Consider the following 27,682-nt stretch of genomic DNA (forward strand, 5'->3'; position numbering starts at 1 on the left):
ACTATGTAATCCATGTAATATAATTAAAATTGGACAGTAGAAATCATTGTAATCTAGTGCTTTCCAGTAGTGTGTTTAAATGGGTTTATCACATTGTCTTCCTGGACTAATGGAAATGTTCTTCATTGCTATGTGGCTGGCCTCTGTTTGCCAGTCACTCAGTCCCTAGACAAGTAGGGACCTATGGAGCTACTAAAATAGCGGTGTTTAATGGAGAATGAGAAATTAAAGAAAGGTACGTGAAGAAAACCTCTATTGGCTTTGTGGATTTTTACCAAGTTGTAATAACACTGTTCCTTGTGTTGGAATAATAACAAAGAGAAAAATTAAACGTCAAACAGAAGATGTAGTGCGAGGGGGGACCTATGGAGATTCCTGGTATTATAAAAGTGATGTTAGCACACATTTTCTGAAAATCTAACTAATATGTCAGGGTTTTCTTTGTTGTTGTATGTTTATCTTCTGTATCTTTTTGTAAAAAATAAAGATTACTCTTTATAACACAAGTCTTCAATGCTTATTTTGTGGTAACAGCTTGATTGATTGATTGATGCTGGGATTGAACTCAGGGCCTTGTGCATGTTAGGCCCATGCTCTGCCGCTAAACTATGTCCCCAGCCTTTATGGAAACAATTTTTTCAAAGGGCCATGTAGAAACTTAATGGTGATGATTATTTTTAACGTGTGATTTTTAATTTATTTGGTGTTTCACCAAATAAAAATAACTCTTGAATTCTTAAACTAAATAGTGGAGTACCAAAAAAGTTTCCTAGAGAAAATTAAATAGTGTATGACATTAGAAAAGTAATTCAGTAATAATGTTGTTCTGCATTAGTCTCCATAATGAATCAAATTTTTTTTTTAGAATTTTGTTATAATTGGTGAATTCTTAGCAATTTTATTTGTAATTTGTTACCTAATTTATAATCTTCAAAAAATAAAATGTAATTCTGGTTCTTGGGAATTGGCATATGAATAGAACAGTTCTAAAATTGATAGAGAAAAATAGGAAAGTTTGTGTACATATTATCTCCGTCTCTCTTCATCTCAGAGCTGACATGTTAAAAATTTTTTCAAAGCCAGCATATTTTATTTAGTTTGTTGGTTTGATATTTAATTGGTTTTATTGATTTTTAAAATGTTTTTCTCTGAAGTGATTTCAGTTAATGTTGGAAGATGGAGGGCAATTGGACAATAAACTATCCCTTAAGTACAGTGCTGAATACATCTGGTAGAGTCTACCATGTCAACTTCAGTGGAGTGGCAGACGTTAGGTCTTTTTTTCTTGTTTTTTAATAAAGTACTGATCTTTTCTAAAATATCTAAATAACGTTAGCATTGTGTGCCACCTCTAAAAAATGTATTATGATGAAATTAGGAAAGTAGTATGTTTGTAATTCATCTCTCCCAACAAAGTACATCAAACTCTAATGCTAAAGATCCTGGATTCTAGTCAGAGCATGGCTGAGGCCTTAGATTTTTTATTTATAAAATGGGAAGCATCATTTCCATTTCCAGGTTAGTTATACCATCCAGTAAATTGTAGTACATTATATGTGAAAGCACAAATTACAAAGCACAATTAAAATGATTTACTTATGATAATATAGTAATTTCCTTTCACCTAAAATTCCCTTGATTCTTTGTTTTTGTTTGTTTTCTTTTCTCTTTTGGTACAGGGAATCGAACTTGCAACCTTGTGCTTGCCAGGCAGGTGCTGTGCCACTGAGCTATATGCCCAGTCCAATTCCCTTGATTCTTACAACATCTCTGCAAGGATACAGGCCTATTTTAATGCCTTTATTTTATAGATAAAAAAAGTGAAGTCTTTTCTAGAATAGTTGAGAAAATTGAAATGCTTAGCAAATTTATGTAGCTTGATTGAGGTAATAGTAAATGCCTCTGACTCAGAAGACTACGCTCCATCTACTATAGCTTTCAGATAACTGCCAGAATATACAAAGCTGTATCCAAAAGGCAAATTTTTTGGGAGGCTGTCCTCTCAAATGAGATTTTAATTTTAAAAATTTTGTAATTTATCATGGTATACTCTTTGAAGGGCATTTTCTTATATTGTTTAACTTATTTTAATTTTCATGAATATTTATGAAACTTCAGTATGTGAATTTACTTACGGTACATTATAAATAATTTAATAAAACAGATATGAAGTAACATACTCCTAAATTGTTTACTGACCAACCATCTTCTCAAGTTTTGTTGAGAATTATAGATATAGAAAACTATACCTTTAACTGTGTCTTTAAAAAAAAAACTTGCTCGGCCTGGTGGTATCCATTGTAATTCCAGCATTCAGGAGGCTGAGGCAGGAGAACTGCTATGAATTTGAGGTCACCCCAGTGAGTTCAAGGCCAGCCTGAATTACATAGTGAGACCCTGTCTCAACAAAACTAAACCCAAACAAAACAAAACAAAAAACTTAATTTTACTGCCACTAGGGGGTGCCTAGTAATTGACTCTTTGTTATTTACAATTTCTTTCTGGGGAAAAAGTTCAAGAGCAAGAAAATAACTGTATGAACACATATAATTGAGTTTAGAATGATTTTAAAGTTAATTATGCTGTTTAGGAAACAGAATTTAAAGCTTTTAAAGAATTTTGAGAATTCTTAAATCATAATTTTTATAATACTTGAAAAGTGTTTTAAACCCTTTTAAAAAATAAACCATATTTCATTCATTGAAAATGTGAAGCTGCTATGGCACAACTATAAGTTAAATAGAATTAATAGTAAATTAGAGAGGAGAAAACTGTTGCTTGTACTTGTTTCATATTATTATAGGATTCAGTTTATCTGTGGTTTTTTTGATTCCTTATAGATAAAGACAAACTCTGTCCTCAAGAAGCTCGTAGTCTGTTCTTTAAGGATTTCATAATGAATTTTAAATTCATTCCTTTATAGAAAAGTTCCTTGAGTACAACTCCTCATGTTGCTTCTACTGCTCAGGGTACTTTTTATCCACTATTTTAAGTTTTCTTTTCTATACCTGCTCTAGTGTTCTCAGGAGTTCTGTGCTCAGCAGTCTCTCTTATTGTACCTTCTTCCTGACATGTGCTCTCAACCTTTCCATTTTTATGATAAGCATAGATAACGTACAGTTATCTTATGAGTTTCTCATTTGTGTGTCTTGTATGTAATCCAAAGTTGAATGTCTAGAACTAAGATATCTTCCTGAGAAACTGCTTTTGCCTATAATTTTTGTCTCAAATGAGTAACAGTGAAAACTACTGAGGTATATTCTAGTTGGGATGATGATTACCAAAAGGTCACTGGATTGGGCATACAAGTAAGAGATGACTTTGTTAAGGTCATTTTTGGTACAATGATGAAAATAATAACTAGGTTATAGTAGATTTTAAGGGATAAATGAGAAATACAGAACAGAAGTTTGTATTATTTTCAGAAAACTTGACTAAAAGGGAAACAATAAGATTAAGACATTGGAGACTAGAAAGGAAAAAGTAAGATTAAGAAAGAGCCAAGAAGTAGGAAAAATTGGAATATATGAAATGGGGTGGGGGCAGAAGAGGGTATGGGATTGCCTTAATGTGCTGTTCAGGTTTTTGTTTGAAGAAAGCTGGAGATACTGATTTAACTTTAGTCCACATTCAAAAAAAAAACTGTGTATAAATATTATAACTAAAGAGGATAAATACTAAAGAAAAATAATCTTCATAATTCTAGAAGAAAGGAATGAGAAATTTAGTTAATACATCAATAGGTAGTAATAGAATAAAAAGAAGTACAGGAAAACAAAGAGCATAGCAAACATAGCAAAATAAATAAAATATAATGGAAATCTCCATAAAGAAGAAAACCAGTAAGCTTTCCTATTAAAGAAAGAAGTGCTCAATTTCAAGTTTTTTAAAAAAAAGTATTAAAGAAATGACAGAGAAGTGAGAAAATAAAGGACAGGAAAATGATGTTGTGAATAGCCCAGGCAAATATTAACTAAAGGAAATGTATAGAATATTGATATTACATAAAAGTCAGTGTGAGGCAAATAGCATTGGAGAGTTTTTCAAGATGTGACAGTTGTGGACTTACGTGTGTAGGTCAGTAAAATTTGACAGAATTTTATGGAGAAGTACACTAATCACAATCATAGACCAAAGCTTTCAGAAACCAATGATTAAGCTGAATCTTCTTCATTTTTATGGCAAGATTACAGGAAATGTTATTTTTTGTTTATAGTTATCCTTTTTACAAATAGTAATGGTGTCTCACTGTTAGACTTTGTTCTTTTCATACTGGGTTTTAGTTTCAGTTAATATTTGAATGGTTTCATATGCGGATGGTGTTGATGTCTGATCATATAGTCAGCATATGGCCTGCTTATGTGGCTTCTGAGTTGTGAAGTTGCTCTTATCTGTGGCTTTGAAATAGTTTCCATTTCTGCAAGCTGGAGTAAATTCTGGTTGCTAATTGGGACTCCTATGATATTTGAGGAAACTGCTGCTATTGAAATAGATGGCTTTTACCCTTCTTAGAAAACTACCAGTGAGAAAGCAGATGACATTAATCTTAAATTAGGCAGGTGTAGAGTTGCTAGTTGTTCTTGTTGTTGTTGTTCCTTGGATTTTTTTTTTTTTTTTTGAGTGGGTGCTATGGAAGGAGTTGTGTAGTGAACAAAAATTGTTGAGTTCTGGGGCCAACTATACTAGACTTTGGGAAGGTTGCTCCTCTGCTCTGGGCCTCAAATACTGTATGAAAATAGAGGCACTTCTAGACTCAGGCATTCATGATGTCACTCACCTTTATTTCCTTCTAGAGTTCTTAGCACTGGGTGATATCATAAAATCAGTAGCCAAACTGAAAAAGAAAACTGCTTTAATATGTAGGCAAGCACCCAATGGATTATATGGTTTTAGCGAGGTCTTTCACCTCTCATACCAGAACTAAATCTTAGGACTCTGTTGGCTTCTAAAAAGAGTTATGAGTAGGTCTTCATTATCAGATGGATTGATGCCCCACCAACTTAATCGCAATAGCTTAGGCAAGTCTTTCCCAGGGTATACCAAGCATAGCCAGTAAGAAAATGGAAGAGAATTTATTGAATCAGGGCACAGGAAGTGGAAGAAGAAGCTGCCAGTTTCATTTCCCCTTTCTGTGAAACCTAACCTAGTACTTACGGTCTTGTGAATAATTCTTACTGGTTCCTTTCTTTTTGTGGGAAAATCTAGAATGAGTGGAAACTGCTACGGATGTTCTCATTAAACCTCTTCCCTCTGGGAGAGAATTAGCATGAGCAGGAATTTTATCCTCCCTGTGAAAGAAGGAAGACTGAAGGGAACCCCCCCATTCTTCTTATAACCTTACAGTCGCTTCCAATTCTCTGCATTTATATACACTCCACTCCGCCCATTAAGGTTTGTAGAGTAAGAGAAAAACTGAGATACTCCTCTGTGTCTCGTCTTTAAACCATGTGTTTGTGCTCTTAGTTGTTGTCCTGACAAAGAAGTGCCATCCTTTGGTCGGTAAGTGTATTGATATTCATATAAACATAGTATACTTTTTTCTTTTTCTCATTCCCACCTCTCTCATCCTGTCCTGTGCTGTCCTAGCCACCTTTCTGCCACCAGTATTAAAAATTTTTTTTTAAAAAGATAACGTAAGAATTGTGATGTGATTTAGTTCATAAAGGACATTCTGAGACTGTTTTCAAATGCTTCTCATCGTACTTGTGTTTTTCCGATATGTCACAGTCTCTGCACAGATATGAACCCTTGTAATATTTTTACTCTTTGGTCTGTACTTCACTGTTTCATTTTTTGGTGTACTCTGTCAACACAAGCAAGTCACATCCCCGAGCTCAGAATGAGAGTAATGCTGTAGGATATTTTCTTGGAATGGAGCTAAAGCGGTCATCTCTATAGTCCAGTCTGAATGGACTCACATCCAGTATGGATAAACTGACATACAGAAAGAAGAAATTAAAGTCCATTGAAGCCTTAGCATCTTTACTTAGAATGAGCTAGATGATAATTTCTGGCACCTAGATGTTTGGAGAAGGACAAATGTGATTAATAAGATAGCATACATGAGCATTGAGCCTGGGCACATTAAGGGTACCAGTAGTTTTTCTTTATGAAGTCATACAGCTGCTTAATAGATGAGCCAGAATTTGGATTTCGTAGGGCTCCTAACTCTGAATCACTCATCCTAGTGCCTTTGAGCATCTAAGAGGTGATTTTTGTCTTTAATTCAACGGTTCTTTACAGGGTCAGAATCAATATGGTTCTCAGCATCAAATCTCATTTTTATCTAGGTCATGTATGAAATAAATTAAGAGTAGTGCCTGCTGGCAAATACAAAATGTTCAATATGAGGTGTGATCTAAAAATACAATGAACATTTAAAATAAAAAGAATTTATTATAGTAAAAGACACACCTGTCTCCCCCTCAGAACACTACCTTCCTTGTCAAACACACTTACCCCATAATTCTTAACACTTCCTGAAACAGTCCTAAGAGTTCTCTTTCCAGCTGCATCAAAACCATTACCTTTCATGGTCATTTTGACTCTGGCAAAGAGCAAGAAGTCACAGGGTACTAGACTTAATGAATAAGGCAAATGATGATATGCTGTAATGTTTTTATAAGCCTGATTGTCCATTGTATGGCACCTGGCAGCAGTATTCACCATTTTTGATCACACCTAATAAAGACATAAAAGAAAATTTGCAGAACTGCTTCAAAAAGTTTTAAGGCCAGGCATGGTGGCACATTCTTGTCATCCTAGCACTTGGGAGGTTGAAGCGCAGGGATTACTGAGAGTTTGAGGCCAGCCTGGGCTACAAAGTGAGTTCAAGGCCAGCTTGAACTGCATAGTGAAACCTTGTCTCCAAAAAAAAGAAAGAGGGTCAAGAGATAGCTCAGGGGCACAGTGTCTCCCTGGCAAGCACAAGGTCCTGAGTTGGATTCCCAAAAAGAAAAAGCAGTAAAGTGGTGAGAACAGTGGGGTGAGTGTGGTTGGTGAGGTGTTTGAGAGGGGAATTAAGGGCAATGTGTCTTTTAATGTAATAATTTTTTTTATTGAAACATTCACCATATATAGTTGTAGCAATGACAACAAACCTATGGTGTCCATTTACACCTCATAAGTTCTTTAAGTGGATGTCTCAAATGATGCAGCACTCAAGAATAGGTGAATGCTTGGCAATAAAGGATTCCTTTAACCAAAGTTTGTTTGCTTGCAGTCCTGGGGAATGAACCTGGGGGATGGTGCTTGCCAAGGGAGAGCTCTACCAGTGGGCTACACCCCCGGCTCTGAATAAATTTTTTTTTTTGCCTTTTTTTGAGACAGGGTCTCACTATGCAGTTCAGATTGGTCTTGAGCTCACTTTGTAGCCCAGGCTGGTCATGAACTTGCAAGGATCCTCCTGCTGTAGCCTCCCAAGTGCAGGGTTTATAGGCGTGCGCCACCATGCCTGACTACTTTTTCCTTTTTTTTTTTTTTTTTTTTTTAAACTATCATTGTGTTTTTTTTTTTATTTTTTTTTTTTTTTTTTTTAGTACAAGGAATCGAACTGAGGACCTTGCGCTTGCCAGGCGGGCCCTGTGCCGCTGAGCTATATTGCTGGCATGATTATTTCTAGTGATTAACAGGTGTAATGTTCTAGTAGTGTGACACAGTCTATTGAGTGGCCTATAAAATGAATTTTCTGAAAACTATATATGCAAGTAAATGGCTGGAATAAATTAACTAATTTTTCTTCTAAAAGATTGAAAATATTTTTTTTGTTTTTACAAGAATATTTATTTGCAAAAATATTTGTAAGTCAACAGTGTTGTAATGTGAACAATGCATGATTTGATGTATGATTCTTAAAATAGCTTGTCATTTCTCAACAGTACATTGACACAGTCATTATTTCAAGTACATTATCACAGTGCTATTTAAGTTAAACTTATTTCTAACAAGTATTATTATTAGACTTTGTGAAAGTAAAATTAGAAAATACTGTTTGGTAAATGTTTCTTAATAAGAAGCTGTTTAAAAGTGTCTCATTTTAAGAAGAGGACATTTCCCCAAAGCTACTCATTCTGGATGAAAAAAGAAACATGTCCCCAATTAAAGCATCAGTGGAGATCACAACACATCTAATTGGAGTGATGCACCAAACCCACTTATACAGTTTACTGCCTATTGATAGGTCACCGACTACTGGGATTAGCTTGTTAGGCTCACACTTTGAAAAGGAACTGCAGGTATTCTCTGTGACTAGGGGAACTGATTGATTTAATGGATAGTCAGAAACTTGGTCAGTAATACACGAAACAAAAATCAATATGTCTATAAATACAATTTTTTCTTATTTTTTTACATGCATGGAATTATGCTTTTGACACTTTTCCTATGTACTACTTTATGGATCCCAATATATCACTGTCACCACTAATTATATTTTTATAAATCTTACATATTTTGGTAATTTTTAAATCAAATATATCACTATATGGATAAATAGTAATTATAGATATCAGGCAACCGGAACTTTGAAATTATCGTGAAAAATGTTATTAGGAGTTGCATGAAACAAAATGTTTATGTAAACATATTTAATTGCCAGCAAAGAAAGCAATTAAAAGTAGCTGCAAAGTAAGAGGCTAACCTTTGTTAAACATGGTTTTAAGATTGTTACAGAACTTGTGGTGATGATAACATGGTGTCTTGGAGGATGTTAACAACTGTAGCAGAGTGTTAATTAAGAATGATGTCATCTGCAGCTCAGAATTATTAGTGTCATATGTTAGTTTAGCTGGACAGGAGCAAAACCTAGTTTCAGTTATGATAATAACTCAGTCATATTTATCATGCAAAGATTAACATTTTATTTTTATGCTGTTCCTGAGACAATTTAAAAATCCTGAATGAAATACAGTCATATGTAAACATCAAGGCCTTAGCTCATTTACATATGTGCCAGATTTTCAAACTGATTGGTATTTGAACCTAATCTGTCATTGCTGGCTGCATTAGCTACAACAAACATTACATTTACATATTGATTTCTTATTTTGTTTTAGTGTAAATAATCCATAATTATAGTAAATTTGGTCTTTTGTTGACAGGAGCTCATATGACTCTGTAAGTTTAGAATAGAAATTTAAATTGCCATGTGTCATGCTTTTTAATCTAAAATCTGATGTATCTAAAAGGATAAAAAGGATCCTTGTAGATCACAAAATATTCAAGAGACAAGAGAAAAAAATTCAGTGCCTTTTGGAAAGATATAAATTAGTAAGTATTAGTGAAAAATTCATTAGTCTATTCTAAATTTATTTGCATTCTTATAATAAAAATTATAGTAGTTTGAAAAAAATTACTAGTTTTGCTTCAATATCAGACCCTATTTTAAAAATAAAATGTAATGTAAATGTACCAGGCAGTCATTTTCTATTGCTAGTTTTGTTTAAAGTAACCAGTGAAGGAAAAGGAATAGCATATACCACAGCAGGAATGAAGCGAGCCATTTAATCTCCGTATTGGCATTAATGCTTTCCTCATCCTAACTACACATACAACACTGATTTAAGAAGTAAAATTTTACTGCTGACAACTCAGCAGTGTCATTGGGTATACTGCATTGTTAAGCAACAATGGCAACAAGGCTATGGTTTCATTTCCACTGACAGCAAGTGTGTTGCATTTTTGAAGTTAAGAATATTGGGCCCTTTGAATTGGAAAAAGTGTGGCTATTAGATTATTTAAGCATATTTCTTTTGGCTGAATTTTGTAAGTGGAAATGTAATTTACATACAGCAAATGCACAGTTCTTGAGTGGCTCCAGGCTCTATGAGTTTTGACACAAACATTGTTTTCTACCTTGAGTTTTAGTGAATGAGATTTCAGTTTGGATGTGGCTGTACAGGTGCTAGCAAACATCAGGTGTAGAAGCCTGTACTAAAAAAGCTGACCTTTTTACTTGAGTGCTATGAATACAGAAGTTCTAAAAGCTCTTATGTTAGTCATGTTAGGCTGCTATCACAACAGCAGACAGGCTGGCTAAAACAACAAGCATGTTTTTTATCGTTGCAGAGGCTGGAAGGTGCCAGCAGACTAACAATCCTGGTGAGGGTCCTCATCGAGGCTTTGCTGCTGTCTTGCAGTGTTGTCACATGGTAGAAAGAGAAAATGCTGTGGTCTCTCTCAGACTTCTAAGAAAAGTAATCCCATCACAAGAGCCCAGCCTCATAACCTCATCTAAACTTAATTATGCTGTAGAGGACCCATTCCCAAATAATCTTATTACGAGAGTTAAGACTTCAACATATGAATTTTGGAGAGAACACAAGCTTTAAACCTATAACAGTATTAAAGTCTAAGTATTATATCTCTCCTAATCTACTTGCTTAATTTTGATGGATGTATACTTTATAATAGTGAGTGCCTCCCCTAAAACTGTACTTTTTTAATAGGTAACACCCTAGCCAAATCTGCAGACTGAAGACTTGCAGAAGGAATTCTGGATTTGATGAGTTGGGGTAGAGAAAAATCTTTCCATTCATATTATTATTCTTGGTTCAAGGTACCTCCACTTCGAATATGCTACCCTGTGGGATGGGCTTGCTGCTACATGGCAGAAAAGAAGCCATTCTTCTTTATTCTTCAGGAGTTAATGACAGAATCTAGCTACATGGCCATCAAAGTGGTGGTTTTATTACCATAATATAGCCTTAAGTTAACCTTAAAAATATCACTACATCATATATATTAAAATACCCTTAAACTTTTTCCTGAACTTCTGAACTCATCTCTAAATGTGAAGTTAGCTCAGTCAAGATGATAAAGACTGAGCTGTTATATTTATTTTCTCAGTGTTGTTAGTTTTATCATGCTTGACATATGAAGGCTAATAATACATGGCTTTGTGTATTTTCATGTGCAAAAATGCCTGTACTTGGGCCTGAGTTTTATTTATTGGGGTTTATGTATACAAGTTTTCCTTTCATAATTTTCTTTATTAAAAAAAGTAGAGGCAAATATAAAAGGTATAAATTAAGCCATTAAATTAAAATTACATTGACATTCATTAGGAGGCAGGTATTTGACAGATACCATCTATGTTCTTGATAAATATTTATAGTTAAATTGGAATGTTATCTTTCCAGGCATAGATGATATTTTGCTAATAAGAGTATTGGAAGCCCAAGACTTGTGGACAAAGAAGAGAGTAAAGATGTTTTACTGAAATTATTTCTAAAGCTGTGTGAGTGGCTGCAATATTAATAGTTATACTGAGAATTGCAGTGAATTTGGTATCTTTTTTTTTGAGATTTCCCTGTGTTACATGCTGATTTCCTCCAGTTTTAAAATTAAGAAACTAGCTGGCTATAATGGTGTGTTCTTGTAGTCCCATCTGCTTAAGAGGCTGACACAGGAGGGTTGCTTGAGTACAGGAGTTTGGGGCCAGCCCTTACACTATATAACAAGACTGCATCTGTTTTTCTTAAAAAATAAGTGAGAAACCTATTAGACAAATTATGAGATGGTCTGTGTAAAAAATGTCTAGTACCCAAGGTTCCTCTGAACTTAATACTGTTAGCTCTTTTTTATTTCCTTTTGTTGTAAATGATGACTATCTGGAACCTGGTATATGATTTTGATTACATTTTAAACATTAATTTCAGTCTTCATCTGAAGGTAGAACAAGGAGCATTAATTTTAGTGACCCTTATCTGTTTGTAGAAATCAAGCCATGTGTTTGTTGATAAATGGAAATGTCCCATGATGAAAAATCATAATGGAGAAAAAAATTAAAGATCAGGAGAGAATACATGTTCTATTTATGTAAAAATCATTGCTTGCATTGAGTTAAACTTTCAACTGCCTTGTAAAAGTTTCTACAGTGGCTTTTACCCTTTTCTCTCCTGTGAATTGATTAGAAAGCTTGCTATTTAAAACAAAAACAGCCAGTCGTGATGGAGCATGTGTATAATCCCAGCACTTAGGAGGCTGAGGCAGTAGGATTGCAAAGTGAAGGCCAACCTTGGCAATTTAGAGACCCTGTCTGAAAATGGAGTGAGGATGTAGGTTGGTGGCCAAACCACCCTTGGTTTCAATCTCCCACATCAAACAAAAATTTTAAAACAGTGTTTCATTATTATTTTTGTTTTGTTTAGTTTTTTGAGACAGGGTCTGTCCCTGTAGTTCAGACTGGCCTTGAGCTCATTGTGTAAACTAGGCTGGCCTCAGTCTCCCAGCAATTCTCCTGCCTCGGCCTCCCCAGTGCTGGGATTGCAAGCATGCACCACTAGTCCCAGCTATATTACATTATATCTAAAGTAAATATTTTGGTTGATAATCCTTACACTCTAAAGATCAAAGGTTGAGGTAGGATGAATGACTTTGCATCTTGAAGGTGAGAGAGACTGCTTCAGGTGGTTTAACTATGGCAGATTCTCCTCACCAGCCAGTAGGAGGCACTGTTAGGGAGAAATTTGCTTTTGGGTGCAGCAACCAAGACCCCAACATTGCTATTAGCGCATTCTTTTAGACTTAGCAGTTAGAATCAATTTACCAATAAAATCTTTGTTAAACCCCCACACACACACACACACACACACACACACACACACACAAAACTTACTTAGTTCATCTGCTTCCTTCTGTGGGAAGCATCCATGATCTTATTTATTTATTTATTTTTATTTTTTATTTTTTGGTACTGGGAATCAAACTCAGGATCTTACGCTTGCCAGGCAGGTCCTGTGCCACTGAGCTATATCCCTGCCCTTCCCCTCAATCTAATTTAGATATTCTTTTGTTTCTATACTACCTTAGGAAAGTTGGTATTAGGGTTCTTAGCACCATATGTGAATTATAGTATGCTGGTCTGCTAATCCCTCAGTAAACTCAGTGAAGGCAGAAATACAGTCTTAACTGGGTTTACTTTCCTGGTACATGAAGGGTAAGTCATAAGAATGTAATCATTAGAATTAGAGTTGGGAAACTTCTTACTTTATTTCATGATATTAAGCAAGTAATTTGACATTATTTTTTTCTTCTGTAAAAAGGAGGTTATAATAACTTCATAAAATTGACATGAAGCTCTTAATGCCTGATACATGCTATTTAGGACTAACCATTGTTGTTTAGGGCTAGCTATTGTTAATAACTAAGTGAATGAATCAGGGTAGAATCTGAAGTGAAGATAATACCCGTATTTGTTCCTCCAAACAACTCAGTCTCACTAGGATCATGTATGTGGTAGATCAACCCCTAATAAGACCTATAGCAAAAGAATACCGTTAGTCTGGATAAATTAGACACAATATACGGTTTTGTCCAGTGATAAACAAAATTTGGCCCTGTATAAACTTCCACCACAAAAGTGCTATAGATCTTTTTGTTGGTGTTTCATTGTCAGTATAAGATTTTAAAAATATGGATACCCCTCAAAATTGCTCTATTTTCAGTAAGCTATAATGGGTCATTTTATAAGAAAAAAACAAAACAAAACAAAACAAAAAACACCCTCCATATGCAGTAAAAATTCCCTCTTGGCTTTTTATTTATTATAACTATAAAGGAAGAATTATTATCTTTTTCCTAAAAAGGAAACAATTTAGAGTAGCTTAGTGCTTAAAATAGGGCCTTGTATATGGTAAACATTCAATAAATATTGTTGAATGGTTTACTTGTCAAGGTCAAGCAACTAGCCCTAGTAGTTTTGGAATTCAGCTCTGGCTCTTTGAGTCCTGTGCATTTTAAGCCTCCTCTCCACATTTCTCTCAGCTCTCTAACTTGTCTCTCCAATATATCACCCTCACAGCTATATAGGAATTCAAGAACTAGACTAAATTTTTGTTCTTCTGATAGAGTCTGGCAGTTGATGGTGATCTAAGCAAGTCAGTCCACAAAGTTATAGGACAAATCTGCCAGTCAAGAACAAACCTATCTGAGGAACTGCGCGAAAGCAAGCAAGCGCTAAGAATATTAGACATATGCATGGATGCATATGTAAAGATAAAGGTGGACCTATATAATAATTAAGTTTTCTGGAACTGAGATCTTTAGTCTGCCATTTGAAGCTTTTCATAATATGTAGGTCCTTCATATTTTCCAGATTTTCCTCTAATGCAAACCTTTCTTAAGTTTATTACATTTCTTCACCCTTCCTGTGCCTTTCCTTGTATTCCCCAGTCTCCATTTCTGTTCAAGCCATCTGTCTGAAATCATCCTCCATATAACTGATTATTAAAATACTGTTCATTCTTCTTTGTAGTACTTTGCAGGGCTCTCCCTTCTCCACATCTGATTATTTGAACATCTGAATAGTTTATCTTGAGGTCAGTGATTGTGTCTTTTTTCCTGTATTATTCTAAATAATATGAGTCAGATAATTGTAGAATGAACAAATTAATTATGAACTTCTAGCAGCCAAGTATCTTGTTCATCTTCATATTCCCAAGCAGCCCAGCTTTGTGGGAAATAGGAAGCTTGGATTTAAAGGGCATAGAATTAAATGTAAGTTACAAACTATGTTCCATTCTCTTTATAGTTTCACGGGCTTGGGCAATTACTTAACCTTTCTGAGCAACACTTCTATGAGTAATATAATACTTTGGGCAGGCTGAGAAGAAGAGAATCACTAGTTATCTGCACTTTGTAATATGCAGAACTATTCCTTAAATCTTAAAAGGATTAAATTGAATCACATTTTAGTATGCTAATTGACAGTGGTTACACTAATGTATAATAACATAGTTGCCCTCAAAAAGTCTTGGATTTAAGACTTCCACACTTGAAACAAAGACACTCATATAAGACATACTTTAATGAAGTGATAAATAAAGTATGTAGTGTAGAAATTCAGAGGAGAGGATGAGGAGTAAATACACATGTTTGGCCTAAATGATGATCTGAAAGCTGTTTGGTGTGTGTAGGGGAGTAAAGGAAAGGAGGATGAGAACATACAAACAAATAGAAGTATGATGTGATTTTTTTGACATTTGAGGAAGTCCTCCTAGCTGTAGAACAAAAGCCTAAGTTCAGAGATTAGTTGTGAGATGTCTGTGAAGGGCCATGACAGTTTGAGCAGGCTTTCTGTTATGCGTCGTTTTGACCACACATTTATTTCACTCAGATATTTTGGGCACTGAGTGGGCCTGTTATTTGAGCCATCTTTCCCTCTACCCTTTCCTCCCATACCCTTTATTATAGTCACATTGAACTTTTTCTTGTTGGCTGAACATGGTCATTTTTCTGGCCTTACTTATCTCCCCCTGCACCAAGGATTGAATCCCCCGGGTGTCACACATGCCAGCAAGCCCTCAGCCACTGAGGCCTCACAGCACTTAAGATCTCAGTAGCTTTTGGCATAATTGTTCCAGCCCTCCTAATCAAAACAGTTATTTTTTTCTGGTACTTATACTAGACTTTAAAATTTTTTCTCTTATCTCTGACTGTCAGTCTCCCTTAAAGCAACTCCTTCCTCTTTACTTGATTTCAAATGATTTGAGTGCCCTAACCTCCACCTTGGCCTCTCCGCTTTTCTCTGGGTAAGGTATTTCCCTAAGTGATTTGTTTTGGTCACAAAGTCTTAAATCCTGCCTGCTTTTGACTCTCCTGCTCTGAGTTTTCTTACTTATCCTTTGACTCTTGTGTTCAACTGTATATGACATTTCTTTTTAGATATCTAATAAACATTTCAACTTAATATATTTAAGACTTTACTCTCAATTTCCTCCCTGAGGTTTCCTTGTTATATTAAATTCTGTTCTCTTGTTTGCTGAGGCCAGAAACCTTGGGGATATATTTTTTTCTCATATTCCAGCAGTAAACTGTCTAGCTTCTACCTCTTAAATGAATTCTGAAGTTTACAACTTCTCACCATCGGTACCTCTAACATCCTAGTCCAAGCTGCCATCATTCCTTTTGAACTTGTCTCCCATTGAGTCTTCTCCTCCTCTCTCCTTTTTCCAGTCTTTTTTCAATGTAGCCAGAGCAGCCAGGGTAATCTTGTATAAATGTGAAATCTGTCAGCGCTTACTGGTTTCCTTTGTAAAATCCTCCAGTGATTTTCCTTCACAATTACTAGGAGGACCCATATGATTGAACTCATGATCTCTTTATCATCACAGTAGCTTCAACTGTGTTGAAAGTAATTCCCTTGATCCTCCGTTACCTTGTATGTTATAATCAATCCTGTTTTATTTTCTTCACAGTATTTAAATTCTCTTAAGAGTTTTTATTCACTTACTTGATCTTTGTCTCCTTTATTAGCATGTAAGTTTCATGAAGCAGGGACTGTTTTTCTTTTGCAGGGACTATGTTTTTCTATTGCAGTTTACCTAGCAACTGTAATAGTGTCATGAACATATAGGTAGGTGCCCAGTAGGTGAATGAACATGTCCTTCCACTTACTTTCTTGTGAAAAAAGTTCTACCCTTCTTTATTCCCTCAAACAAAATTAAAAACTCATTTCTTCTAAGTGACAAACTCTTAAGGTCCTCCTCCTTCATATTTCAATTTCACTGAAGCTTTCGCCTGACTTGTTACACATTTTCTTCTCTTTCTTTTGTCTTTTTGAGACAGGGTCTCACTGTGCAGTTCAGGCTGGCCTTGAACTCACTTTGTTAGCTCAGGCTGGCCTCAATCTCAGAGCGATCCTTGTGCCTCAGCCTCATTAGTGCTGGGATTACAGGTGTGAGCCACCACACCCCGCTTTCCTTCTTTGTTTTCATTGTACTTTTCTTTCAGTTTCTCAGTACTTATTATATTATACTATAATCATTTATGTATTTGTCGATTAGACTGTGAGTTTTTCATGGAGCAGAACCATGCATTTTTGTTTGAATTGGTTTCCTTAGCATCTGAAATAATGCAGGGCATTGAGTTAATGTTGATAAATAAATGAATCAAAGTCTTAACTCCAGTGATAGTTTTTCAAGGAGGCAACGTTGCTGTGTGAGATACAAAGATGAATAAGATTCTCACCTGGTAATTCACAGTTTGTTCGTTATTCAGTAAATATGCAGTGTACCTGGCGTATGCCTAAAGCTTAAGGATGCAACAACAAAGTTCCTGGCCTCAGAAGAGTTGGTTTTAATCGAGTATGATTTGCTTTGATTTTGATCAATAATAGCTCATGATACATACATATTTTTAGTCTGTAATTAACTCTATGAAGACAGTAGGACAATTTTGCTGATTTTAATCTTTTGTTGCATGTATGTTTATCACATAGTTATAGATTGGCAAAAGTGGATTGATTTAGTACACCCCAGATATTTCCCTGATACTATAGGCATGTCTAAATTACACTTTGAGGCAGGAATATGGGTTATTCAGACACATTAGTGATAGATTTTTATTTTTATTATTGATAAAAGTAGTACTTCTTAATACTGACTCAACAATAGAATCATGGCATATTCCTTAATTTATATGGTTATTTTCATATATTCATTGTGGTTCTGATGCATTTCTAACATTTTTGAAGTTTTGGCCTAGAGTTTAAAATATGTTGGTCTGAATTCTCCAACTTCTGAATTCTATATATTGCTGAGTCCTAAGTGAAAGCACTGTTATTTTGAAGGAGTTGTGGTTTAACAGTGAAAGTTCTGTAAATTTTTATGATCTCCTAAATTTTGGCTAAAACTGTATTTCTATTCTTGTACACTATTCATGAGTATAAACAATAGTTTCATGCTTCTTCTAGAACAGCTATTTCACTTATAATTGAATCAGAGTACACATTTTAATAGCATATTTGAATTGATAAAAGTGGTGGTTCTTTTGGAGGAAATATGTATGTACTATAGGTAATAACATATGACTTGTAGAAAGTTGTATATATGCAGAGTATTTAAGGTTGAAGTTGAAAACAGCTTGGTTGAGAAGGAGTTAACAGGTTAGCTCCCCTTGGTTGTTCTCAGCATGCTCTCTTGCCTTTACGAGCTGCAAAGATGATAACATTGGGCCCGGACATGCCTGTGTGGAGGTTAGGGTACTCCTGGGGTTTTTGCAGCTAGCTGTAAAGCAAGCTAGAACTTGTTCATCTCTGAGTTTCTTGTTTTTCTTTCAACCCTTTCAGTGCCCTGCAGGAGTCATTAAATCAAAACTTCATGCTGATCATCACCCACCGAGAAGTCCAGCGGGAGTACAACCTGAACTTCTCAGGAAGCAGTACCATTCAAGAGGTGAGTTATGTCTCACAGCTAAGGAATAAAGGTAGCTCATTATAGCTAATGTTGACCCTGTTAAAGAGGGCTTATCTCTTCTGGTTGGAAACTCTCTTTATGTTTCATTATTGAGTTCTTAATTTTAATTAACTGGAGCATCAATGATTACTGTAGACACACTAAATGACTTGACCTAGAAAGGTAGATGTAAATGGGAGCTCTTGGTAATTGTTAAACTAGTGTACTAAAACCTGGTTTAAGCATAACCCATCATATATATTTCATAGTTTCAGGGTACTTATCCAAAATAATTTAGAAGTGTTGGCAACATTCATTTTGAAAGATCTTTATATTTTATTTTAAAAGTCACCCTCAGATATATTATTTGTATTGTGCACTCTTCTGTTTCTGAAAGGAATTTGAGGAAGCTTTTTTTAAGCAGCTCACTCTTAGCTTTGGAGAGTACTTGTATCATGTTGTTGGAGACTCCCATTCAGCTCTGAATATCTGAGTAGAATCTGTTTATCAGTGTTGTCTTCAGATTGTCCAAGAAGGGCCACTGTTTCCAAATAGAACTTCTCCCAAGAGACAAGCAGCGCCTCCTAAGTATGCCTTTGGCTCCACCCACCTAAGAGCCAATAATTTATCTCCATAGAGGGAAAAACATTTAAGGCCATGACAGGACTTGTGTATTTAGAAACACTGATATAGTTACTGTGTTATATTATTCCACATAACTTATGAGGCAAAAATCATATTTTATCTGCTAATTTTTAAAGAGAAGTAATTATGGATTATTAATTGTGGATTACTTCATAATTTTCTCCTAGACTACACTGCTTAAAATTATTACTAATGTCATCTTGAAAGAATAAGTTATTCTCACCCTAGTGATTTTTTTTTAGAAGTATATGAATTGTCTCAGTAATGGCTAGATAATTAATGGTTTCCATATCTTACGTTTTGTCAATGAATTTCATCTTTTGACTTTGGCATAAATAATTCTCTGCTTTATTTTCTTAATTGGTTACATGCATAGTTTATTGATTGATAACTAGAACCTTTAACATTTTGCCTGACTCCTAAATTGAGTTGTTGTTTTGGTTTATTTGAATTTTTTCAGGATTTTAGTATGCATATATTGCCATTTTATTTTTAATCTTTATAATTTGTATGTTGTGCTTTAAATTTAAAATTTAAATTTCTGAAAAAAATCACTTTTGTTTTTACATTACAAAAAATTTTACTATGGCTCTATCAGGGTAAATATAATAGTAATATCCAAATTATATATGTAGTTTAATTTAGCAAAGACATTAGGTTCCAAAATAAATCCAATTTAATCAGTAATACAAAGTAAGAGGTAAATTTCATACTTTTGTTGATTTACTTTTTTGAATTGAAGAAAAATACAACGTCTGAAGAGTAAAAAGAGTAATTTTTCTTTCTCTTTGAGATTTTCATAGCTAAAATTTTCCTTTTCTGAAAAACTTTCTATATCTCGGGTGTGTTTCAACGTTCTCCCACAAGAGGGCAGAAAGGACTATTAAGCTGATGGCCTAAAAATACCATTCAGTGTTTTCAAATAGCTTCTCTTATATTAACAAAAAGGAGCATAATGGCCAAGTTATTGTTTGATTTACAGATAATTGGCATATTGCAGGGAGGAGACTTAATTTCACCCTTTTAAATTAAACAGGGAGATTTAAAAAGACATAAAATATTCATTAATGTTCGGTGATTATAAAGTAGTGGCATATATTTATTTTGCCTTTATTACTGTTTCGATGGGAAAATACTGCAAATATTTCCGAAATCGAGTTGGCCATACTGACAAGTTGAAATGTTTAAGCAGCGTTAATGCAATCTGCTCACACCTGATATCCTATGCAGAATGATTCAAAATGACTACATCAATTATTAAAAGAAATATTTAAAATTCTGTAAATGTGCCATGGTGTGCCACAGTTGGCTGAAACTGTTCTCTGTGGCATAGTATTTAGATTATCGAATAAATTTTAAGCTTCAAGGACCTGAAAACAGTAAATCCTTTTCCTACCACTTTCTGTCATTTGAAAAATATTCCAAAAATATTTTTCCAAAGACAGATATTCTTATGTATTTCTTGGCAAGAGTTTGATTTCTTCTTTTTGAAAGTTATTTTTAAGTAATATTTTGAAATACTAGTTGCCAAGAAAAAATAAAAACAGTTGTTTCTAATATTTTTCTGTTAGTAGGTAGGTCCACATGGGCTATTTTATTTTGCACAACTTAGGATAAGAATATGGAGAAAAAGAATGAGGATCTACCTGTGTAGGCCTAGTGCTGACTTTTCCCCTTCAGTTTATGGATCACTGTGGGGCGGGGTAGTTTCAGGACTAGGAAAGGTGCACTTATTTACAGCATTGCAATCCACAGTTGATACCTAAGTACATCTTATTATTTCTTGTTGTATAACTAGACATCAGTTTGATTGCACCAAGGTAAAAATACAGTTGAAACAATTTTGTAGTTATACAAGTAGTACTGTTTTTGTTGTTACTGTGGAAATGTAATGATGCTATGTATCTTAAATTGTAATTTAATCTTTGTCATCAATTTCAGCAATCTCTTTTTATTATTAAGTCCACAAATGAATTTTGACCAGTATAACACATTGAGAAAAAGGAAGAAATTTTAAAGAAACAAAATAAAAATCTTAGATCATTTTCTTCAGTGTAGTATATTATTTTTATGTTCTAGGCAAAAGAAATTTTTAATTTTTGAAAGCCTTGGATTTTTAAAATGAAGCTTTTATAATATTTTTCACCCAAAAGGCAATTTTTGTTAAATAAAATAAGATTGAAAAAGACACTGATTTCAACTGCTTTGACAAAATACATTTTAAAAAATACTAAACTAGAAAATAGAACCAAGATGCAGCCTGCATTTTAAATAAATTCTTCAGTGACCGTATGTTTACGCAAGTTAGTGGTGATAAACCCTGGTTGTACAAGTGTTTGTTCATTCTGACTCTGTGCCGACTCTGTGGTCTGCTGCCTCACAATGCATGACTTTTGTCCTTTGGGTGCTCCAGATTTTAATTTAAGCTAGTTAGTTACTGAGGTTTTTGGTTTTGATTTTTGTTTCTGTTTTAAGCTTTTGACAAATTCATCTGCTTACATTATCCACCTACTTGAGAAGGCAATAGTAGAATAAGGGCCAGAATGAAGAGTTGCATGTAGTCATAAGAAGAAAAATCCTTTGTCTTTTCCATTATGATAACACAGCTTATAAAAAATACCAAATAGTATGACAGTAACTTTATGATAGTTTAAATATGCTGTGACAATGAGTCTATGACAGTCCATCTCTTCAGGGTCCTAAATTAGGTACTTCTCATACTTTAAAACACTGAATTTCCTCAAAAATTTAAACATGCTTACCTTATTTTAATCATTTTTCTACACTGAGAATTCAGATTTTTAACAGTTAATTGTACATATTTAAGTAATTCTAATACTATTAAAGATCTGTAGTTTCAAATGTACTTGGAATGAACTTAAAATAGGAGGGGAAAAAGATTGATTTGCCTTTTGCAAATCCGAAACCCAGGTGTGGAAAAGGGATATAAAGTCCCTGAAATGAAGCCAACTTTTCTTGGAAACTAATTCTTTGTTGTCTATCTTATTATTGCAAAAGCTTCTGTTAGGCAAAATATCTTCTTTAGAGGTGTCATATAAATTTAAGGAATATACACCTGACCCAGAATAACAAAGATAAGAAACCTAAGTATTTTTAGTGTACAATCATGTAGTATTATTTCTCTATTACACTGAAAAGCAGATAAATAGCTACTGGAATTATTTAAATCCTCTCCTAAGTTTCACTTTACTGCAGAATTCTCACTGTTCTTATTGATGTTGATTTAGTTCTCAATGGAAATGAAAGGAGAAAATTGACCACCTATAAAGCTCTATCTTGCAGGAAGTAGTAGCACATTTCACTACTGGGACTGTGTGGCACAAACTAGTGATTAAGGAGGAAGTCAGTAGGGTTTGATTTAGCATGAAGAGGTGAACTAAGTATAAGTTTGAAATCTTGAGGCTAGTTCTTATTCTGAGAATTTGAACCTTGCGTCATTTTTGCTTGTGTGTTGTTTATTTTTCTACTTGCTACTCTCAACTTCCTTGGCTAATGTATATTTTGGAGTATTTTTTTGGTATTGGTAGCCAGTAACAGAAATATATGGTCTTTTATAAGTTGTATAGTGAGCAGTTTTCTAGTAGTGAATTGAGTAGAACTTCTTAGCTAGCATACCCTTTTTCTAAATGTTTTAAATATTGTGTAGGTTTTTGTTTTGTGGGTATTTTTTTGTTGTTGTTGTTTTGGTTAGTTTGTTTTCCAGGTGGGGGGCTTGCTGGCAAGAACTAAAGAGTGGAATAGCTGAAAATGTACATATGCAAGAGGGTAAATTAAGTTGTGGGCTTATTTAATTAAAAGTTTAAGTGGTTTGTTTTTAATGCAAGATAGATGGCATATATTAGCTCAACTTGAGTGAATAATTTTAATTAATGTATATCATAGTTGATATTTTTGAAATTTAAAATCACAAATGACATCTTGGCAAGAGAAAGAGATAATTTCTTAAGCTACTGGGCAATGAATTCAGACTCTTAGTGTACAGAAGAGATTATGAGTTTCTTTTAAATATGCATATATGTTATTGGTTTCAAGTTGCATTTTAAACTTGAGACCTTTTGAATAATACCATTTCAAATGTACAAATCAGCAGTGATCATTTTATAAATATTGAAGTTTTCTGTGATTCTTATTAAATTATTTCTTTAGGAAATACATTGAATATTCATGATATATCTGTTTGAAAATGACAAGTCTTTCCCCACCCCCAAAATATTTTAGAATACAATAATTTAAGAAATTCTTTCAGCCCGTATGTGTTTTTTTCACTTGCATTTCAAGAAGATACAAACAATGAAATTTTGTTAAAAATTAGGATAATACTTTAGCCTGTTAACTAAAATATATGTATCCTGTCATCTTAGCCAACAGTGTTTCATAATCTGTGATTTGTATGTTGGTAGTTTTGAAATGCTTATGAGAAATTATGTTCAGGTATCAGAAACTAATAAATGTAAGACATTTTTATATGCAAGAAAAGGCAGAGAGTAAATAATTGCACTGGTGACCAATACTGTAATAATCCTGTTTTACAATATGCACTTGACAGGTTGTAATAGTGCTAATTGAAGAGACTAATTCACACTTGCTTCATTCTATTCAAAGGCAAAATCAGCAGCTTGTTTTGCTTTTGACCAGATGGTCCTCATGAACACCTACTGTGCACTTTAAGTGCTTTACTAGAATTACAAAGGCTGAGGGCTGCGTTCGACTCCAAATGATTTGAGAAGGGGGGAACCTCTGTGCTCAATGGATTCGGTGCAAGTAAATTAATTCTAGTGGACCCATTACACACTGAGCCCTCTTTTCAAAGCTCTGAGCCTCCTCGCTTGCTCTGTAGCAATGAGAAAGAGAAAGAGAAAGGCAGATTACTGCAAACAGAAATAAAAAAAAGGGGAATGAAAGGGAGAAAAGAGGCCTTGAAGCCTTTCATATCATTTGAGTTTTTCAAGTGCGTTATTTTTGGGGAGGGTGGATGTATGAAAAGCCAATTGGAGTTTTTTTTGTTTTAAAGTGCGCTATTTAAGCACCATGAATATAAGCGCAAGAGCAACAGTTGACTGAGTTTACTGTGGTGAAGCTTTGTGTCCGAGGATGAATCAAATTCATTATATTCAACTCTTTGTGTTTTAACATGAATGTAGGGTTAGTTTCACAAGACTGTGTCTGTTTAGGATAATTATAATTTAATATTTTCCTTTCATAAAGTTATCACTGTAGATGTCTAAAATTTTAATCAAAGCAGATTTTGTACATTGACTTTGAAGCACCCTGACAGTTTAAAATTCAAAGGAAAGCTTTTTTAGTTTTCAAAAGAAAAGAAAGCCTCATTCTAATGGCATTGAAGCAGAGATTATTATAACTAATTAGAAGTCACACATCTGTTAGCTTTTGGTTTGTGACTTATTTATGTATTTTTTGAGTAAAAAATACTTTAATATATATTGCTGTTATTGAGTGAACTGAAAGGATAAAGTACACTTAAAAGACAACCATTTATTTCAGCGAATTAGTTTTGCAAATCTTTCCATGATTCCATGAAAATATATGATAAATTGCATTAAATAGGAATAGGAATGGTGTAATTAATAACGTTAAATTGGAATACACTTCCAAAAAATGTTTTCACAGAACTGTTAGCATAATTCTAGTTATTAACCATCATTATGAAATAACAAGCAAATATTAACAAATTCTGTTTGTGCAAATTTGGGATCTTATCCTTAAAGCTGTGCATGTATAATGTTGTACTTTGAAATACTGAAACTGTAAAGCAATTAGTTCTGGTTGAAAGCTGTATAGATTAAGATACAGGGATCAAATTTAAAAAATAGGTCAGTTGTCTTTATATATTTTTATAGTTTCTCATGATATATTTTAAATGACACGGTTTACTTTTGCTTGATGGCATATACTAGTGATACTGTTATTCAAATTAATTTTAATTAATAGCTAAGAGCAAAGAAGACAACAAAATCTTACCAATAATACATTATAGTAATTATAAATGTTTCAGTCTGAATTTGTTATCTCCTAAAATGAATGTCTAGAATTTATATTTAAAAAGGCATAGTACAGCTATTACTATTTATGTCAATATGTGTTAACTACATTCTTAGAAAATAAATTACAAAAACTCAAAAGCAACCACTAACATTGTGTTATTTCTCAGACTTTTACTTAAAGAACATACCATGCCCTCTTTGACATTTTAAATAAAAAGTTATTTATTTCCTACTAATGTGACCATTACTTTAAGACAGTCTTGAAATGTGGGTTGTGGGGATAAGGAGAGATATAAGGGGAATTCTCAAACCTTCAATCAACAAAATACCTACTGAAATTTATAAACAGTGATGTATAAATGAATTGATATCCTTGAGGAGGAAATATTTCAAGAAAAAACTTGAAAGATTGAGAAAAATTCATGGAAAAAATTCCTTTTGCAGCAGACTATGTACAATAAAGGTAAAGCTAGTAGATTATTTCTTGTTGGTACAATGAAAAGCTATCTTTAAAGCCAGAACCTCAATTAGCAGACACGGATTGATCATGACCATGCCATTACTTAGGTGGGGCTGATTCTCTGAGTTCACAGAGACAGTGGTTGGAATGCATTTTCCCCATGAAGAAGAGTTTATTTCACTATTAAAATATTAACCCCTAGGTTCCTGAATGCTAGAAACAAGGTTCTCTCCTACAGGGTATAAAGATTGGTTACATTACTTAAGCAGAGAAATATTTTAATATTTAAGTTTTCTCCAGCCGTAGATTAAGAATATCCTCATTCTTCCCTGAGCTCTTCATCAGCAAAATGAATCACTAATCAGAAAACAAAACAGAGAATTAAAGGATGGGTAAGTGAATATAAAGTACTCATACACATACAAGGGATACCAAGACTGAACTAGGTATATTAAGATGAGGTTTATGTGTAGAAAATTATTTACATGTTTATCCTTTTATACCAAAAGGTTTTAACCAGAGCCTCTTCACACATTTTTCTTTTGCTTAAGATGTCTCGCATAGGATTCAGTGCCATATGGTAAAGGAGTTGCTCTTTTTCAAACATTTTACTTTGATAAATACACTTTTTAAAAAATCCTGTTACTCAATTTAGAGCTCTGTTTTTGTATTACCCTCATATTGAGGGTATTCCTATTCCTATTTTTAAATTTTATTTTAAAAGAAAACAGACTTTAAGAGCTCATAGCAAACATTTTGTATAAATGACAAAATGTATTCCTTGCTTTGTGGTCATTGCGTGACCAGACAGTAGAGTACTGGATTGTTCGAAGGTTTTACAGCTGCAAGGCAAAAGCATCTGCTCATTGCAAAGCTGTCATTGTTTAATTTTGACACTGACTTTTCCATGTGTCTTGTACCAAGCACTGGATTAGATGCCACTAAGATGAAATTTTTTTTAAGTTGCTCCCAAGTGCAGCTGTCCCCATATACAGCCTTGTAGCTTAACCAAAACAGACAGACATAGGATCAATCAAAATCTTTGTACAGGGTCACCTCACTAGGCTAGGAAGGCTCAGAGGAAGAATGTTAATGGTGTTATTTATTGTGAATAACTACAAAATTAGTTTCCAGGCTTACTTAGTGCATATAGAAGTTTCCCCTTGTTTTTTAAGGACAACAAAATCATTATTAAATATTTAGCTTTTCAAATTATAATAGTTAAATATAAAGGTACCTCTCCATGATAGGTAAGCACTATTTTTCTACAATCATTGGTTGGGGGGGGGTCAGTTTATGGGTCACTAAAGTAAGTAAGTGAGTGAAAATGAAACCCATTCTAAAAGGTCTCTTCTAAAATCTTGGAAAGTGGACATTTTTATAGAATGATAATTTTTCTTTAATGTTTCAAGTGAATGAAAAATGAAAGAGCACCTCACTTCCCAGGTTTCCTGAGATTGTGTGAATTTCTACCCAGCTGGTCCAAATTGATTGATACAGGGCCAAATATTTGTCTGCCTACATTTCAAAGTCTATAATTTGCTAATGAATTGTGGTAATAATCTTTCATCATACATGAAAGATTTAGCCAAACAATTTGCTAAGTATGTATTTTGATCATAAATTTTTTGGACTTACACCAAGCTTTACATCTATTTTACAGCTAATGCATGGGGGTGGAGGGAGGGCAGTTGGAGAAATAATACTGAACATGGATGGACAACTTGATGGAAAGGAATGAAGGAAACAAGAGGGAAGAAGGTACTTTGGAAAAGAATAGTGCTAGCTAAGTCCTATGAACCACAGAAGGAAGCAAATTACATTTGTACGCACATTGCAAAATAGAATTTTTAAAAATGCCAGCACAATTTTAGCCTACAGCATCTAAAGTTGTGATTGGTATCTAATGTACATGAAGGCAAAGACTGTTTTTCCTAATTTAGGTATAGCTATTCTGCATATTGATTATGGAATAATTTCCTAGAAACTTGATTCTGCAAAGTCAAATGTCCACAAATCTTGAACAACCAAAGGCATAAAAAAACCAAATGATTTTTAGGGTTAATTAAGAAAAAAAAAAAAAAACAATGAAGAAAGAAATGTGGTTGGACCAATTTCAGAACCTGAAAGAGCTTGCCAACCTCGATTGACTACAAGCATTCTGGAAAACATTTTCTTCTTTCAGAACAAAAATTGTTTAAAGAAAAATCAGGTTTATATTTCTGAGAGGACATGTAGCATAAGGTAACTTCTGCTTAGGTGACCACAAAACATATTTAAGTTCTGTGGGAGGTAAACCTAAAATAAGCTACAGAGAAAGTTCAGGATTGTCCTAGAGCAAGAGGGCAAGAAAATATTCAAAACAAGTCTTTACCTTATGC

At 34.0% G+C, this 27,682-nt stretch overlaps 1 protein-coding gene across 1 annotated transcript in view; it reads left to right on the forward strand.

Moving 5' to 3' along the window:
* Faf1 (Fas (TNFRSF6) associated factor 1) overlaps positions 1 to 27,682 on the forward strand; it is a gene marked incomplete at its 5' end in the record, with an annotated part of 440,455 nt that overhangs the window by 182,804 nt on the left and 229,969 nt on the right. The window contains 1 exon segment of the mRNA XM_005398612.2: positions 18,068 to 18,173. Coding sequence (XP_005398669.1) covers positions 18,068 to 18,173 — 106 coding nt within the window.

The sequence above is a fragment of the Chinchilla lanigera genome, unplaced genomic scaffold (genome assembly GCF_000276665.1).
Source record: "Chinchilla lanigera isolate Chin_1 unplaced genomic scaffold, ChiLan1.0 scaffold00063, whole genome shotgun sequence".
Classification (NCBI taxonomy): domain Eukaryota; kingdom Metazoa; phylum Chordata; class Mammalia; order Rodentia; family Chinchillidae; genus Chinchilla; species Chinchilla lanigera.